Source organism: Aquarana catesbeiana, linkage group LG02 (genome assembly GCF_042186555.1).
Source record: "Aquarana catesbeiana isolate 2022-GZ linkage group LG02, ASM4218655v1, whole genome shotgun sequence".
NCBI classification, from domain to species: domain Eukaryota; kingdom Metazoa; phylum Chordata; class Amphibia; order Anura; family Ranidae; genus Aquarana; species Aquarana catesbeiana.
In genome coordinates, this window is record NC_133325.1 from 54,660,726 (window position 1) to 54,679,995 (window position 19,270).

The 19,270-nt window shown below is 44.0% G+C and overlaps 1 protein-coding gene across 2 annotated transcripts in view; it reads right to left on the reverse strand.

The window, feature by feature from the left end:
• Positions 1-19,270, reverse strand: part of RELT (RELT TNF receptor) — a 94,851-nt gene that overhangs the window by 8,271 nt on the left and 67,310 nt on the right. The window contains exons 5-10 of one of the 2 annotated variants that reach the window (XM_073612919.1): positions 17,366-17,445; positions 15,599-15,847; positions 9,455-9,538; positions 8,181-8,262; positions 6,454-6,675; positions 4,757-4,934 (exon numbers count right to left, since the gene is read on the reverse strand). In XM_073612919.1, the coding sequence (XP_073469020.1) occupies positions 4,757-4,934; positions 6,454-6,675; positions 8,181-8,262; positions 9,455-9,538; positions 15,599-15,847; positions 17,366-17,445 (895 nt within the window). Of the gene's footprint in view, positions 1-4,756; positions 4,935-6,453; positions 6,679-8,180; positions 8,263-9,454; positions 9,539-15,598; positions 15,848-17,365; positions 17,446-19,270 lie in introns of both variants that reach the window. The other variant, XM_073612918.1, reaches the window with a different exon arrangement.

Consider the following 19,270-nt stretch of genomic DNA (forward strand, 5'->3'; position numbering starts at 1 on the left):
TTGAAAGTGAAAAGTAAAAAATAAAAATCCTAAATTTTTGGGCGGTCCCTAGAAATAGTAGATGGAAAATCTTCCAATGAGGACACTAGTGATCTGGGGGGCTCCAAGAGATTACCTTAAAGCGGAGGTTTGCTGAGAAAAAAATATTAAAAGCCAGCGGCTACAAATACTGCAGCTGCTGACTTTTAATATATGGACACTTACCTGTCCAGGGAGCCCGCGGTGTCGGCAGCCGAAGCCGATCCGTCCTTCAGCTCTTGGCTGCTACCGCCGCCATCCTCGGTAAGGGAATAAGGAAGTGAAGCCGTGCGGCTTCACTTCCTGGTTCCCTACTGCACATGCACAAGTCGTGCTGCACGTCCTCTCAGGTCCCTGCTGTATTCTGTGTCTCACAGAATACATCGGGGGAGGACGGGGTAGGCGGCGGAAGTGGCGTAGGTCACCGCAAGCACCGCAGTGATCTATGCCAGGAAGTGGGAGCAAATACCTGTATTAGACAGGTATCTGCTCCCTCCTCCCCCCCTGAAAGGTGCCAAATGTGACACCGGGGGGGGGGGGGGGGGGGATCCAAAAAGTGGAAATTCCATTTTTTGGGTGGAACTCCACTTTAATTTGCAGCAATTTTCTCTCACTTCCTGTTCAGGATATGGGACAGGAAGTGAAGGGAAACCTCTCAAATGGGATAACAGATGTCAAACTTATAATGATTCCTTACGCCATCCAAAATGAAAAAAAAAAAAAGTTTTGTGCATACAGTAGTATTTTAAGTGTGTTTGAATGCCGTGTTTGGTGGGGGTATCCCAAAGAAAAGAAAAAAACAAAAAAAAAAAACACAAAAAAAAAAAAAAACAAACAAACACAAAAAATAAAATAAAACAAACAAACAAGCATGCACATTCATATGACATTGCACATTAAGCATTAAAAGTGCTAAAAGCATTGCCAATTACAGGCTTCAGCTTCCATTTCAGAGACTCTCGGGAGAAGGAAGTGACTGCTGACAATATTCCCGGGACAGCTCATTAGTGAGGGCCGAGGGCACACAATGTACAGCCGTAAACGGAAAGGGGCGAAAAGCCTTTTAGATATTGGTATTTGGTTGCTGATTTTAAAAGGGCTGGAATCAGACTAAAAATGGATGTAAACACGAAATAATTTAGTTTTAAGCCCAGTGACAAAAAAAAAAAAAAAAAAAAAAGAAAAAGAAATAAAAAGTCATTGTTTTCCATTCTTTGTTACACCCAGTTGCTGCTGGTCCCCTGTGGCCACTTTACAGCTTTATTTTCATATGCACCCCAGTGACGGCTGCTTCAAGATGGATTTCCTGATGGTGACAACAGTAGACTTTGAACAGCCACTTTGACAGGTGGACATCTCTGGGGGCACAATGGAGAGATGGACAGAGCGTTACCCTCCTTTACCAGTGTCTGAACAAGGGGCTTCATGTGAAGCATTATATAATGTTTTAAAGCAGTTGTAAACCCCCCCCCCCAAAAAAAAAACAAAAAACAAAACCAAAAACAAAAAAAACACAACACCTGTAAGACAAAAGGCATAATGAGCTAGTATGGATCGCATACTACTAGCTCATTACAAATTGCCTTAGAACGAAGCTCTCTCAGCGGCGCCCGCACACCGCTGAGACAGCTGGCATTTTCCCCGGAGTTTCTTCCGGGGTTCGTGGGCTCCGGTGCTGTGGTTGGCCGGACCTGCAATGACGTCCCTCTCATGCATGCACACGGAAGCTGCCGGCTATGACACAGGGTCATAAAAAAAAAAAAAAAAAAAACGGTGCCGACAGCCGTTTCTTTGATGACGTCGGCGTATATAGTAAATATCTACTAAGTGGTGCAAGTTTAGGAGATATTTACAGTACATACAGTTAAGCCTTACTATAGGCTTACCTGTAGGTACAAATAAAAAAGGAAGACATTACTTACGATTTAATGAAAGCTGTGAATTAAAAGATAACCAAAAAGGACTTGAAATTATAATAAAACACAAGCTTCGATGAGATTTTAGTGATTGGGTTTCCATCTACTTTAAAAAGGAGACGTACGGCCAGAGCTCGTTTGGCTGTACTTCTGCTGTGGATCACAGGAGTGCAGTTCGTTCGGCACTCCTGTGACCCGTTTTCAGCTGACGTCACAGAGCCGGTCCAGGCTCAGGAAAGATTGTGACCATATGGTCGGGATCTGCCCAGAAGTCTGGACCGGCAACCTGGCTCAGTCTGTCAGTGATCCGCTGAGAGCCTAAGCCAGTGGGGGGCAGAGCAGAGAGAGCGGTGACTGACAACCAAAGCTCTCTGCTCAGGGAGCTGTGAGAACCGAGCGATCAGTGGTGTTTGATCACTCGGTTCTCAGCCTTAGAGCAGGCATCCACCTAGGTAAGTATGATTTGTAAAACAAAAAAAAAAAAAAAACCCTATACTTCTTTTAACCACTTACCGACTGTCTAACTGTAAATATACATCATTACCTTGACATTAAATACCAGAGTTATGATAGCAGCTACTAGCCATAACCCCGGTATATTTATTCACAGCAGGCAGCCAGCTTTCATACAAAAGCAGTCTCAGTGGCGGGTCTTCCGTGAAATCACTTTTATAGGGCTGCGGGAGAGGTGGTCTTTCCAGTGCCATCGGTAACCTGGTGCGGCCGATCGTTAGGCAGGAAGCCGAGTGAGGGCAAGATAGCCCCCACTTGGCTCTATGCCCTTGGAGGACCGGAGCCATGTCTGACATCCACCTCTCGGATGTGTTTTTTTTAGTCTTTTTTTTTTTTTTTAAAGCAAAAAAAGTAAAAATGTGAGATCTGAGGTCTTTTTGACCCCGGGTCTCTGAAAATAAATAGGACCTGTCATGCTTTTTCTATTACAAGGGATGTTTACATTCCTTGTAATAGGAATAAGCCCTCATGCACACAGGCTGTTAAAAAAACGTTATGAAAACGCCAGTATTTTAGCAGTGATTTTTAGTAAAATAAATAAGGAATAAATAAATAAATAAATAAATAAATAAAATGTAAAAGCACCCTGTCCGAGCTCGCGTGCAGAAGTGACCGCATACACAAGTCGTGCCCGCATATGTAAACAGTGTTCAAACCACGCGTGCAGTATCGCCGCGATCGTTAGAGCGAGAGCAATAATTCTAGCACTAGGCCTCCTCTAACTCTAAACCGGTAACCTGTAAAAATGTTTAAATCGTCGCTTACGGAGATTTTTAAGTTACATGGTAGGTGAGGTTGAAAAAAGACACACGTCAATCAAGTCCATCCTATGCGTGTGATTATATGTTGTATATTCCTGTATGTTGTGGTCATTCAGGTGATTATTTAATAGTTTCTTGAAACTATCAATGCTCCCCACTGAGACCACCGCCTGTGGAAGGGACTTCCACATCCTTGCAGCTCTTACAGTAAGGAACCCTCTACGTAGTTTAAAGGTTAAAGCTCTTTTCTTCTAATTTTAATGAGTGGTCACCTGCCTTGTTAAACTCCCTTCTGCAAAAAAGAATAGATCCCTATTGTGGGGTCACCAGTACGGTATTTGTATATTGAAATCATATCCCCTCTCAAGCGTCTCTTCTCCAGAGAGAATAAGTTCAGTGCTCGCAACCTTTTCTCATAACTAAGATCCTCCAGACCCTTTATTAGCTTAGTTGCCCTTCTTTGTACTCGCTCTATTTCCAGTACATTCTTCCTGAGAACTGGTGCCCCGAACTGGACAGCATACTCCAGGTGCGGCCGGACCAGAGTCTTGTAGAGTGGGAGAATTATCGTTTTATCTCCGGAGTTGATCCCCTTTTTAATGCATGCCAATATTCTGTTTGCTTTGTTCCGTAGTACAGTAGTTTGTTGCCATTCCACGAGTGTGCGCAATTTTAAAGCATGACACGTTACTGGGCTAACTTTACTGTTTTTTTTTTTTAATATATCATGAAAGTGTATTTAAAAAAAAAGGAATAATAATAATGCGTTTCAAAGACCACTGTGCAAATACAGTGCGACAAAAAATATTGCAACAACTGCCATTTTATTCTCTAGGGTCTCTGCTAAAGAAAAAAAAAAAAAACACATCATGTTTGGGGGTTCTGGGTAATTTTCTAGCAAAAAAATACTGATTTTAACGTGTAAACAACAAATATCAAAAATAGGCCTGGTCTTGAAGTGGTTAAACACTTAGAACTTTGCTACTAGCTATGCAGAATGCCAAAAGTGCATCAGCTAATGCTGGAAGTGAAGTGGAAGTGAAGTAACGCATAAAAGAGCCAATCAAAACTCAGTCCAATAAAAGTAAGAAAATTCAGCCTGCTATAGGTTACTGCGTTTAAGAATTAACACATTGAATACGATCTCTAAGTTCCAAAATGACTGTTATAGGATCCCTCTCTAGAGAAGCAGATGTCCTGGTTGCGGGCTGCAAGTCTGACTTAGTGTCCATTTTTAGTACAAGCATTTCCTATGGAGCAGGGATATGCAATTAGCGGACCTCCAGCTGTTGCAGAACTACAAGTCCCATGAGGCATAACAACAGACTGCATGCTGATCCATACAAAAGGCCTGCACAGATGTACACTCTGGGATGTGCGAGGAGGTCTGAGCTTCCCTGAAGGTCTGAGATTCCCTGGAGGATGAAGACAGACCTTCGCACAGGCGTATGGATCGGTACGTCCGTGTGATTTAGACCTTAAAAAAAGGAGGAGATCGTACAGGTAATTATGGCTCACTTTTAACTGGGAGAATAGCACAGCCATTACCTCCAACTTGCTGGTATCTTCTAGACTGTGGTTTTTGGCCCTCACAGTGTCAGACATCAGCATTCTCTGTTCAGAAGGCTCACTGCTTGGGACATCTTGGTCGTCTTCACCACCAAGACAAATAGCTTTCACATCTGGAGGGTTTGTCTTCTGCTCTGGTATACGAGCCACACGGAACCTGGAGAACATATAGGAAGTTATCAAAAGTCTGGAATTATATGAAGTTCTGTAGGCATCAAAAGACACAAGTGCACCATTGCCATAAGCAACTGTAACTTCTTGCTGTAACCTTCCTAGAGCAGGTAAAAAAAAACAAGGCGATAGTGTAGAGAGACTCTAATTTTGGCCGTTCAAAGTCTTTGACGCTACCTATGAATTATTTATATCCTGCTGTGCTGTCCTGGAACTCCATTACTCTGCAGTCCAAACCCAAGTAAGTTCTGTGTCAGTATTCAACGCAGCGGTAGGGGAGAACAGTGAAAGAGTGTAAGTGGGTGTGGGATGCACTTTAATGAGACAGTCTCTTTTCCCACAACAGTCTTTTTAACCGGTTCCCGACCAGCTCACGCACATTTACTTTGGCACAATTGCACCGCTGCGTGAAATCCCGCACATATATAGGGGACCCTTTAAGAGCTGCCAGAGGGCGCACGCCCGCTGCATGGCGGGGGACCCAATGTGCGTGGCCGCGATCGCGTGCACGAGAGCCAGCATGGGGATTTTTGTGTGTAAACACACAAATCCTTGTTCTGTCAGGGGAGAGGAGACACACTGTTTGTTCCTAGTAAGTAGGAACAACAATATGTCTCCTCCCCTAGTCAGTCCTATCCCCATACAGTTAGAACACAGCCAGGGAATACACAATTAACCCCTTGATCACCCCCTAGTGTTAAACCCTTCCCTGCCAGTGACATTTACACAGCAATCAGTGCATATTTATAGCACTGATCTCTGTATAAAATGTCAATGGTCCCAAAAATGCGTCAAAAGTGTCTGATCTGTCCGTCGCAATACCGCTAAAAATCGCAGATCACCGCCATATATATATAAAATTTAAGAAAAAAGCCATAAATCTTTCCCATAGTTTGTAGACACTATAACTTTTGCGCAAACCAATCAATATATGCTTATTGCGATTTTCAATTACCAAAAATATGTAGAAGTTATATATATTGGCCTAAACTGATGAAGAAATTTGTTTTTATAAAACATTTTTGGGGATATTTATTATAGCAAAAAGTAAAAAATATTGTTTTTTTTTTCATAATTGTCGCTCTTTTTCGGTTTATAGCACACATAATAAAAACCGCAGAGGTGATCAAATACCACCAAAAGAAAGCTCTATTTGTGGGGGAAAAAAGGACGCAAATTATGTTTGGGTACAGCATTGCACGACTGCGCAATTGTTAGTTAAAGCAACGCAGTGCCAAATTGTAAAAAGTTCTCTGGTCAGGAAGGGGGTAAAATCCTCCGGGGGTGAAGTGATTAAGTTAGTTTAATGCATAACAACCCCAAATAATGACTGGGTCTCCACCTCAAATTTTATATTTCAGCATTTGTTAGATGCTGAAAAGTAAAGCACATTTTCCAGGTTGATCTGCCATGATTGCACTCTGCTCCCACTTTCTGACTTGCCAAGACCACCAGATTACAGATTGCACTGACCCTGTAGAGTTTAGGGCCTAACAGACACTGACCTGCCCACTAAAAGGATGGTGACTTCCCCAGATCTGGAGTTCTTGAACCCATTTCTGCTGAGTTTCATGTTGTTCGCAGACTGCGATGAGGTAAGTACATTAGGCCATTTCTTCTGGCTGCAGCGAGTGCAGCACATGCCGGAGCGGGACGCCGGGCCCTGGACCGTGTGCAGGTGATGCTGGTGCTTGCAGAGGTTCGGCATCTGAGGGAGGAGGTGCATTCTGCTGAAAGGAGGAAAAGGAAACTGAAGAAATACATTTCACTTGTACACCACATTCCAAAGGCAACAGTGGCATTTATGTTCCAATAAGTTTTAAAAAAGCCACCCCACTGCATATGGCCAGCAGAGGACTGATGGACTGAAGTAGAAAACAGTGGCTCCTTAAGAGAATGTGCTTACCATTTTCAATGTTTATTGGTGGCATATTCCGAAATATATACCATATAATAAAATATTAGTTCTGTGTGGCAACACACCCAATTTCCTGCTGTGAGATTATATATTCTGGTGTTCATGCTGCCTTAAGATGAGAAAGATGGACAGTCCCCCCTCACATCAGTGTCCCCATCAGAGTGTTCCCCCCTCACATCAGTGTCCCCATCAGAGTGTTCCCCCCTCACATCAGTGTCCCCATCAGAGTGTTCCCCCCTCACATCAGTGTCCCCATCAGAGTGTTCCCCCCTCACATCAGTGTCCCCATCAGAGTGTTCCCCCCTCACATCAGTGTCCCCATCAGAGTTCCCCCTCACATCAGTGTCCCCATCAGAGTGTTCCCCCCTCACATCAGTGTCCCCATCAGAGTTCCCCCTCACATCAGTGTCCCCATCAGAGTGTTCCCCCCTCACATCAGTGTCCCCATCAGAGTGTTTCCCCCTCACATCAGTGTCCCCATCAGAGTGTTCCCCCCTCACATCAGTGTCCCCATCAGAGTGTTCCCCCCTCACATCAGTGTCCCCATCAGAGTTACCTCTCTCACATCAGTGTCCCCATCAGAGTTACCCCTCTCACATCAGTGTCCCCATCAGAGTTTCCCTCTCACATCAGTGCCCCCATCAGAGTTCCCCCTCACATCAGTGCCCCCAGAGTTTCCCCCTCACATCAGTGTCCCCATCAGAGTTCCCCTGCCCTCACAGCAGTATCCCCATCAGAGTTCCCCCCTCACATCAGTGTCCCCAACAGAGTTTCTCCCTCACATCAGTGTCCCCATCAAAGTTCCCCCTCGCACATCAGTATCACCATCGGAGTTCCCCATCAGATTTCCCCCCTCACATCAGTGTCCCCATCAGTTTCCCCCTCACATCAGTGTCCCCTCAACATTCACAGGGAGGACAGAACTTCTGATCGGAAGCACAACATCGGTTGCGAATATGTAGGTGGGAACCCGTGCATTGAGAGGGGAGGGGGCTGCGGGCCAGATAAAATCTTGTAGCAGGCCACACGTGGCCCATGGGCCATAGGTTAAAGACCCCTGCACTACACTTCCTTGGAACTAGCCAACATAGCTCAAATTAGACCAAAGAGCAGAATTAGGAAAGCACAAAACATCAGGTATCATCTATGTATTTACATTTTTCTGAGTATAGATAAAATGTCTAAAAACCAACCAGTCTGCCGACCCTTCCTGCATGAATCTCCATCCACCGTGACCCTTCTGCCACAAGCGTCTAGTGGTCACTAGAGATGGCTACAAGAAAGAAAATCTGAAATTTTGGCCATTTTACCTACCGTTGAGGTGACTTGCTTCCTACAGCAGAGATCTGCTTGCTCTGATAATCCTTCAGTAGTTCTTCCAAAGCAACAGCATTTTCTGAGGGAAGGAAGCAGGAAATTTCTCATTTTAGAAGAGGTCAGTGTTGCTCAGTACATGGCCAATTTGTAACAGATAGGGATTACACTGTTTTCCTAGGCTAGGTCTCATTTAACATGCAATAGTGTTTTTTTTTTTTTTTTTTAAATAGTTAAAAAGTATTTCACACTCCCACCAACCTATCAGAGACCTATCATTTCTTTAAACCTCCAGAGCCCCACAACAGGCGCCGTGCCTGCAGCCTGTGCCCCCCTGGGCTGTGCCTGCAACAAGCTTGCAGCCTATGTCCCCCCTCCTGGGCTGTACCTGCAACTAGCTTGCAGTTTGTGCCCCCCCCCCTGGGCTGTACCTGCAACCAGCTTGCAGCCTGTGCCCCCCCCCTGGGCTGTACCTGCAACTAGCTTGCAGCCTGTGCCCCCCCAGGCTGTACCTGCAACCAGCTTGCAGCCTGTGCCCCCCCAGGCTGTACCTGCAACCAGCTTGCAGCCTGTGCCCCCCCCCCCCCCCCCGGGCTGTACCTGCAACTAGCTTGCAGCCTGTGTGGGAAAACAGTTGTTTAAATAAATGGTCTGAACTGGGTCTTAGAGATACCCCAGCAAAAAATCAGTTAACGGTATCTGTTAATCTATCCGTAAAACAAGTGCAACTGCACTAACACGCTAATGTCTACTCAACTAACCAATGAAAGGATTTCTAAATAAAAAAAAAAAAATCCAAGAATCCTTTGTTCTTTTAAACATTGGGCAACAAGTGGCAGATTTAATTTCCTGCTGATCTCCTGAAATTCTAGCCATGGGTGGCCCTGTTGGCACCACTCATCTCAACATAAGGTCGGTTTAAAAATGGACCAAGCCGGGTGGAAAATTATCATATGCAGTTACGGTTTAGGTATTCAGGCAGCCGCAAGTGTCACTGCTGCCTAAATTCAATAGCCGGCAGTGGAGATTTCTCCATCCAGGCCAACAATGTAGTTAGAGGAATCTATTGATTTTCTGGAGACTGCAAGATACAAAAGATAGGAACAAATATTAGCAGCATAGCTGAAATGATGTATAGGAGCCTTTTGCTGTTATACTTGCGTATATAGGCTTGCTACCCTCTATGTAATACACCAAGAATTTCTGCGTGTTTGGCTAGCCTTACATTAGAACACAGATTAAACCACATGTAAAGACAACAATATTCCACTGACCTCTCTTCTCTGTAATAAGACGCACCAGAACCCCGATGGTGTCCTCATTGCCGTTCTCCTCTAATAGGGTGGAGGGGTTAATACCTGCCAATATGTAAACAGGGGAAAATAAATTTCTGCTGCGTCATACATTCTCCTATACAAACAGGATCTTATTTGGCGCTTGTAATCTTATGTCAGCGCAGCACATGGTGTGTGAGCAAAAGGCCACGGGAGCTCATCGCAGCTTAGGCCACCCACAGGCATACACCCGCCACGGGCTGACTGAATGCTCAGCAGACACCTTGACTAAACAATCTAGACAATTACTAAAGTTTATATGCAAATGACTGCAGAATGACTTTCAGAATTTAGATTTTCAAAACATGTAATTTCAAATGGTATGTGTAGGGATGAGGAAGATTTTGCAATTTTGCATAGGTCATGCTGACTTCATTGTACAAATCACATTAAATATATCTGCAGGTTGCGGAGTGGCAAAAAAAAAAAAAAAAAAAAAAAAGAAAAAAGAAAAGAAGAACAAAGAAAAAAGAAAAGAAGAAAAGAAGAAAAAAGAAAGAAGAAAGAAGAAAAAAGAAAGAAAAAGAACCCATACCACACATTTTTTTGCTGCATTGAAGCCCATTTCAATTACCATAGGGTGGTATAGTGAGAACAGGCCCCAGTATCTCTGTTCTGGTGTATAATAAACTAATAAAAAAAAAAATTATCTTAAAACTGTATTGAAAACCATCAGCAGTAATGGAATAAATTGTTGCTTATCATTTTTTCATTTGGTGGCTGCATTCAGTCTCCTGTTTTCCCTTTATTCTCCCAGTAGCACACTTCCTGTCCCTGGAGGAGCAGAGATGTCACCCTAGACCAGGACTAAAGAACACCTCCCCTATCTCTTCTCCATAACATAGGGGGGGGGGTGTTCTACATTCCAGAGAGAACTGGGAACAATGTAACCAATAAGAGTGAAGCATAGGCAGCAAGCACAGGAAGTTAGCTTACTTTTTTCTGGCAGGACGAACAGATTAATATTATTTATTATTATTTTTTTTAGCGCATATAGGCCAGGTATAATAAAATGCTTTCAAAGATATATTTAACACATCAAAAGGGAACAAATAAGAGAAGTTCATGGTTAGGGTTTACACACACTTATGCCGGTTACACAGGCTAAAAAAAAAAAAGGGAAGAAGAAGAGGAATAAGAGGAAGAGGAAGAGGAAAAGGAAGAAGAGGAAGAGGAAGAGGAAGAGGAGGAGGAGGAGGAGGAGGAGGAGGAGGAGGAGGAGGAGGAAAAGTAAAGCGGAGGAGGAGGAAGAGGAGGAGGAAGAGGAGGAAGAGGAGGAAGAGAAAAGAGGAAGAGGAGGAAGAGAAAAGAGGAAGAGGAAGAAGAGGAAGAGAAGGAGGAGGAAATGCCTGATTCAGCAGGAACTGGACAAATTTCAGCCGGTGTGCACAGCTCCCTGTCTGACAAGCAGTCTCGGGACCGGCTCCTCTTAAAACGGGCATGCTGGAAAACCAGCATCCAAATCGGTGCTGGCAGCCAATGGCTGCGAGAGCTGACCAGTCTTTTCTGGCCCTGTCAAAACACATATAATAGCATACATAATAGCACAGCAGGGGAGATCGCTGTACTAACATCGCAAAGTTAGTACAGCAATCTGTCAGGTTTTTTTTTTGTTCAGCGTGCTGGGTTGAACGAAAAAAAAAAAATTAAAATAGGTGTGTACCAGGCTTCAGCATTTAAAGCATATATCATCATCCCAGATACACTACAAGCATTCTATCATAAGGAATCAATAAACACAAAGCTGCAGCCACACCTGCTATTCGCAAAACTATATAAAAGGTCACCCACAACCCTTACAAATGGATGGGAAGAAAAAAAAAAAAAAAAACCATAGCCACCAACGCTGAGGGTTTTAAATAGGAAGTCAGCTGTGCTGGGACCATCTCCCTCCCCGGGAGGGGCAGCCGGCTGTGTGCTGACAATTTATGATCTGTCACATATGTCTGGAGCTCCAACCTAAAATATCCACAGGGACTCGTTAATCAAAAGTGGGTATAGTCTGTTAGACAGAAGCCACTCAATTCCTATAGCAACAATAGATTTGCTAACCTGGTAACATACAGTAGCCATACAACTGAACACTTCTCACTGCAATGTTTCATGTACGGCTACAAAATGTCAAGTAGATGTAATCCCCAACTAGATGGCACTTAGCTTGCTAAAGCACCGTGCTTTTTTCCCAAAAATCCAATTTTTTCATTTTAGTGCTGTTGATATTCTTCAGCTAATTACAGTGCACTCATTACAGTGCGGGCGAAACATCACTGCTTTGGACTGGTTTACCGATGGTGACAGGTCAACCACTTGTGACAGATTCACATTAAGTACATGCACTGTGACTGGGTACATGACTTACGTCAAGGGTGGACCATGTCCAATTTACTGATCAAGATCAGGGTGGACCATTTCTGCAATTACCTGATCATAACAAGGATGGGCCAGGTCTAGAGGTATATCGGCCCAAAAAAAAAAAATCGGCATCACATATCAGAATCGGCCACCGCGATTTCTAAATATTGGCATCGGCATCGGCCAGAGAAAAACCCATATCGGTCGACCTCTAGCCAGGTCTGTGCAATATGTGTCAGCATGGTTGCTCGTAGTGTCCATCAAGGGTGCATGCAACTGAGGAGTCTCGATCTCAGCTGCGACATTCAGATGGTAGGGTCAGAATTTGGTGTAAGCAACATGAAAGTATGGATCCATCCTGTCTTGTATCAACGGTTCAGGCTGGTGGTGGTGTAATGGTGGGGGGGATATTTTCTCGGCACACTTTGGGCCCCTTAGTACCAATTGAGTATCATTTAAACACCACGGCCTACCTGAGTATTGTTGCTGACCATGTCCATCCCTTTATGACTACAGTGTCCCCATCTTCTGATGACTCCTTCCAGCAGGATAATGTACCATGTCACAAAGCTCCAATCATCTCACCACTGGGCAATGAGGTCACTGTACTCCAATGGCCTCCACAGTCACCACATCTCAATCCAATAGAGCACCTTTGGGATGTAGTGGACCAGGAGATTCGCATCATGGATGTGCAGCCGACAAATCTGCAGCAACTGGGTGATGTTATCATGTCAATATGGACCAAAATCTGAGCAATGTTTCCAACACCTTGTTGAATCCATGCCACGAAGAATTAAGGCAGTTCTGAAGGCAAAAAAGGGGATCCAACCTGGTACTAGCAAGGTGTACAGAATAAAATGGCTGCCGAGGAGTGTGTATATATACATATCTAGATCTCTCTATCTCCATATATATATATATATCTCTCTCTATCTACACACACACACACACTCCTGCCATACATTATAGCCAGAACAGTGACACCACAGCGTCCAGTTTGTATGCCCTCCACCCTCTCATTGGTATATATATATATATATATATACACACACACACACACACACACACACACACACACACACACACACACACACACACATACATATATATATACACATACATATATATATATATATATATATATATATATATATACACACTCTCTTCCCATCTCCCAGCATCTGAAACATGTCACATTGGCATAACTGTTCAATTCAGTAGAGCCTTATGGGCTTGCAGTGTAAAGACTACCCACTCAGTTTGATAATTGCCATGCAAAAAAGGGTATGAAGATAATTAAAACAATATGGCCATTTTTAATATATTTTATATTAAAAGTAATCTACTTTACAGTTTTAATACATAATTGGACCATGGGGTGATTTCTGTTTTATATCTGCCTACCATTCTTTTTTCAAACAGAACTATATTTTTTTAATCTAAAAAAATCTTTGCTGCCCAATACGGATTTCTTTGGCAGTCAGTTATGGCAAACCAATCTCTTATTCTCTCAGTTGTCCAAATTAAAGATGAGCAGATAAGAAGTCTTGTCCTGAAGGCGGTACAGTGGGTCCCATTTTAATGATAAACATATTGCTAAAAGGAATTAGTTGTAACAAGGTGGCGACACTGAACAGACCTGGGAAGTATGCAATTTATTAGCACACAAAGATTCATTAGAAGGTTTTTGTAGTTCTCTGCTCCTCTGAGGTCTGCAGATTCCCCAGGGAATTCTTCATTTACGTCTTGTTTCATACTGCATTCCCAGTCTGACGTCAGTCATGTACCCAAACACAGTATTAAACTAAAGTGAACCTGTCGCAAATGGGTGTAGTACAAAGTATCGGAGCACCACCAAGTGTCTGTAAAACACCAGTACTGGCTACGCAGGAGAGAATATATATGGAAATACCGCGCTGTCAAAAGAAAACGTGTGTAAGCAGCTAACACATACAAGTGACCTAATCTTGTAAATAAAACCATATAAAGAAAAGTGTAGCGCTAACAACCATAAACATAGTCCATAACCATATTCATGGTTAAGCCCAATATATAAATCACATAAATATATATAAAGATCCTTTTGAGAAAAATAAAGTCAGTGATGCAAAAATGCTGATAATATCCTTAAAGGTGAAAGTCTTTAGTAGATAAATAACACCAAAAAAGTGAAGAAAACTAGTGAATGTATTGATAGAAGATCCTCCACCCTTTTGGATTAGGGGCTTACCGGAAAGATTGGACACAGATGGGTGTACACCCACTGGGTCAATCTAGCTTGCAACTGTGGGGATCCACAGTGGTGTCTGTATAACGTGAGGGTTAATCCAGGTGACCCAATACTTTAAATATGGCAAAGGAAGTAAATCCACTCAGGCATCCTCCTCTGCTGCCACTTCCAGCAATGTTCCCTCGCTACTTAGCGAGGGAACATTGCTGGAAGTGGCAGCAGAGGAGGATGCCTGAGTGGATTTACTTCCTTTGCCATATTTAAAGTATTGGGTCACCTGGATTAACCCTCACGTTATACAGACACCACCGTGGATCCCCACAGTTACAAGCTAGATTGACCCAGTGGGTGTACACCCATCTGTGTCCAATCTTTCCGGTAAGCCCCTAATCCAAAAGGGTGGTGGATCTTCTGGCTACGCAGGACCTGGGAGAAACCCTATGCAACCCTATGCAAAGCATGCATATATCAACTTTTATCCTCCAAGAATGGGGAAGGGAAACCGAGGGGGTGGAGGCTAGGTGTCACCAGATCTCCAGTTCAGAAAATTGCAAACATAACTATATAAACCATCAACCACCTTGACTTGATTATAAAAGTCAAATTTGGCACAACCCCCATCTGCCACCAGGTTCCCTATTAGTCAAGAACTGAATCATCATTTTAAAAGGAATGGGTGGTGGGCTTGGCAAGAGGGAGGGAGACATTAAGAAACAGCTTTTACAGGCCAAGTCCAGATTTGCACATAACATCAGCTACCTTCATCTCTGGATCTTCTGATCGTATAAACCAGAGGTCCCTCAACTTTATAAACACAGGGCCAGTTTACTGTGCTTCAAACTTTGGTGGGGGGCAAGCTGTGGTTAGCAGAAGAAGAAAATGTCCTGGTATCAATGGAAGTAAACAATGCCTTATCATTGGTATTAGGGGGAGTAATAGTGCCCCATCGTTGGCATCTGCAGGAGATTTAGCGTCCCATCATTGGTGTCAGTGGGAAGAATAGTGCCCCATTGTCTGTGTCATTGGCAGCAACGATGCCCCACTGTTGCTGATGGTGGAAGGAATAATGCCCGAAGGGCCGGATAAAAGCAAGCATAGGGCTGCAGTTTGGAGACCACTGGTATAAACATGTGTTCAGCCAGAATAGCCCGGGTTAGTAACAAGTCTTTTTTTTTTAAATAAGTAGTATGTACTACTTATCAATGCCACTGTAGCCTAAAGGAGGGAACAAGACAACTAATGAAGAAGTTTTGATGGTTTCCCTTTGTTGGTTTCTCTATGGTTTCACTGGATGGAAGTCCCCTGTGGCCTCCTTAATTTTACCTACCTTCTTTTTCCATAGTCTACCTAAAATTTCAGAATTATCCATGAGGATAATGAAGCCAGTTTATGTAAATGATGTAATGATCTAGCAGACCTGCTAAAATCAGAGTCACGTGAACTGGTGGCCAGGAAGGTCTGTTGGCCAGTGAATGTGACGTCTACAGGTCAAAACTCACCTTCTTTCTCAGGAACAGCCTCCTCGTCTGGTTTATGGGAAGTGCAGCGATAACCTTTTTTCTTCAGCAGGTTACACAGGAAAATGCCCGTCAGGCCCATCATACAGAAGACCGGCACGATTGCCAACACGGCATACTGAGTGCGAGAGTCCTCCGGGATACCTTTATGTGTACTGTTTTGAGAGGCCTTATCTGCATTACTGGCAGCCTCTAATGTCCTAGGAGCTCGAGGCCGCAGAGTTCTCTCACCTACACCAAGCAAAAGAAACAAGAGGAAAATTAACTAACATATTTGTCACACTGGATCGAAGGAATACTAAGCGGGTGCAGAGCCCTTTAGAATAAACAATTCAGGTGTTAATGGTCAGCATACAAAACAGTAACCGAAGGCGCTACTAAAACATTCTTCAGTTTCTGGACACTGAGGAGCTGTGAGAAGCAGCTTCTGTCCCGACACTGGTAGATAATAGGTAAAATGTATCTAAACCCAAGGCGGCTTCATTAGTTTTTCTTTTAACCCACTTTTTCCTTTATTTTTATCTGACAATCCTGCCTGTAAGGCCCCTTTCACACTAGCAGACCGATCAGCTTCGCCCGCCTGTTTTGCAGGCGGATCCAATCGGACCGTCCAGTCTCCTCTATGGCGCGGCGGGTGTAAAACAGACGTGTCCGTTTAGACCCGCCTACATCCGATCCCATCTGCTAAAAGCAGACGGATGGGGATCCGTTCTCCATCGGTCTGGCTCAGATGGCAGTCAGGTGTAAATGGACAGGCGGTCCATTAACACCCGACCACCCATATAGGAGAACGGGCTGCGTCTGTGTCTGCTCTGCAAAAGCGGAGCGCATACAGACCAGCCACCTGCCTGCTCAGCGGGAAACAGCAGATTTACCGCTGAGCAAGCAAACTCCAACGGAGCCCTTCCCGTGTGGTTGGCCTAACACACCTCCTGTCCTAGGGTGACAAAGCTCACTCACTGTATCTATGAAGGAACATTGTCACCCTAGCATTGTGTTAGCACTAAAAAACACCTCCCCTTCTAATATCTATAAACACAGAGAGAGGTGTTCTGTAGTTTTAATATACTTCCTGATAACATTGCTAGAGTAAGACTGAAGTACATATGTGCATATGAGAACATTTGGCATTAACAACAGGTATTTTTTGAATACTTCTCAAGCCAAACTGAAGGGATACTTGCCCAATGAAAAACACTTTTCTAAAGCATCAGTACCCAATAGTAATATTTTAGTTAAAGGTGGAGCCTAGTAGATGGAGTCAGCTCTTTGATTGATATAGGCCTATACTCCAAGAGTGAAATCTCCCTGCCAAAATCTCAGGCTCCATTCCTGTTTCCCTGGCAATTTTGGGTGTTCTCTTGTGTGTGCCCACCATCTCCCCATTACTGGATTCATACCATAAAATAAATAAATCTAGCAGGGGCAGAGATCTCTCCAACAGAGCCCCCCGAAAGATAAAATAATTCATCAGGTGTTGTAACTCCACCAGCATCCACCATAAAGTAAAAATGTCTAGTTTTGGGTGGACTGACCCTTTAAATGACCATGGTGTTCTGTTTGATGCCATGCTGGAAGAAATGCTAGTTTCAGGGCAGCTTGCAGCAGCGCAGAAAAATCGCAGTGCAACAATACTGCCCCAAAACTAGCACCTCCTCCATGAATTGACCAATAGCAGGACAGATTGAAGCCTCAACTGACAGTGGATATCCATGCTGACATGAACACTAAAGGTACGGAACTGCTCACCTTCACATCCCACAGTTTCTGGAGGAGCCAACCAGCAAGCGACACAGACGTTGGGACTTTTGGGTACTAGAGGGAAATGCCTGAAAGGAGACCGACAAAAGGACAAGATTTAATGTGCATTCCCACATTTCATCAATATACACAACACCCAAGTGCCACACCTGATGCGAAGTTCCAGGTGTTGAGATCAGACCAGGAAAAACGCACAGCATAAAGCACACTAACGCCGCGTACACACGGTCGGACTTTTCAGCTACAAAAGTCCGACAGCCCGTCCGACAGGATTTCCACAGACTTTTGGCGGACTTTCAACAGACTTTCTAACGACCGGACTTGCCTACACACGATCACACAAAAGTCCGATGGATTCGTACGTGATGACGTATGACCGGACTAAAATAAGGAAGTTGATAGCCAGTAGCCAATAGTTGCCCTAGCGTCGGTTTTTGTCCGTCGGACTAGCAAACAGACGAGCGGATTTCTGGGTCCGGCGGAGTTACAACGTAAAGATTTGAAGCAAGTTCCAAAACTAAAGTCCATCAGATTTGCGACTGGAAAAGTCAGCTGAAAGTCCGGTGAAGCCCACACACGATCGGATTGTCCGCCGGATTTGGTCCGTCGGACAAATCCGGTCGAAAAGTCCGACCGTGTGTACGCGGCATTACACATGTACATTTTTAAAATTAACATACCACAAGTCAGGGCAACTTAAAGTCCAGTTTCAATCCCCCCCTTTATACATATTGTGTTAGATGTCTTCAGGCTGGCAACATGACACATGGGTGGATTTACTAAAACTGGAGAGTGCAAAATCTGGTGCAGCTGTGCATAGAAACCAATCAGCTTCCAGGTTTTATTGTCAAAGCTTAGCTGAATAAGCTGAAGTTAGACGTGGATTGGCTACCATGTACAGCTGCACCAGATTTTGCACTCTCCAGTTTTAGTAACTCAACCCCGCAGGGTCCTTTTGGCCTCATCCCCAGTGCTCAATAGTGCAGAGAGTTCTCTGCCCCACTGTATTATGAGTGCAGAGTGCTGCGATGACCACTTCTCAGGATGCGGACTGCTGAGGCGCTGCACTCATAGAAGTGGGTTGAATGACAGTGTCATTCAACATGGAAAGGACCAGCACTAGATCGCAGAGCGGTAAGTCTGCAAGGATAGCACTGGAGAGGAAGAGAGTATTGCAGAAAAAGCTGGAATTTTTGTTTAATAATTGATGGGCATATATTCAAAATAAATCTAATTGGGCTTTAAATTGATCATATTATAAAAAAAAAAAAAAAAAAAAAAAAAAGGCAGAGGTTAGTGCTGGTTATTTACTAAAGGCAAATCCACTTTTCACTACAAGTGCACTGCAGTTGCTGTAGATCTGAGGGGGACATGCAAGGAAAACAATAAACAGCATTTTAGCTTGCACATGATTGGATGATAAAATCAGCAGAGCTTCCCCTCAGATCTGCAGCGACTGCACTTTCAAGTGCACTTGTAGCGCAGAGTGGATTTGCCTCAATGTCCCTTTTCAAACTGCCGCGACTTGAAAGTCGCGTGATTTTACCCGTGATTTCGCGGTCGCGATTTCAGGGAATGCCTTTGTAAACTTGAGGTCTATGGACCTCAACTCCCATCAAAGTCAGACCAAAGTAGTACAGGGACTACTCCCGCACAGAAATGAATGGTACTCATTGGAAATCATGGGGTACGACTTGTCATGCGTCTTCAAAGTCCCAAGTCGCAGGACAAGTCGCACAAGTGTGAAAGGGGCCTTAGTAAAAACAACCCCATGGTCTTCACTGATCACCAGATCTGGAGACACAGATAGCTTAAGTGTATGGCAGGATTGTGACTTGTTAAAGTCAATCTTAGGCCCGCCTAAGCTAATCATGATGCCTCGTAACTTCTCGA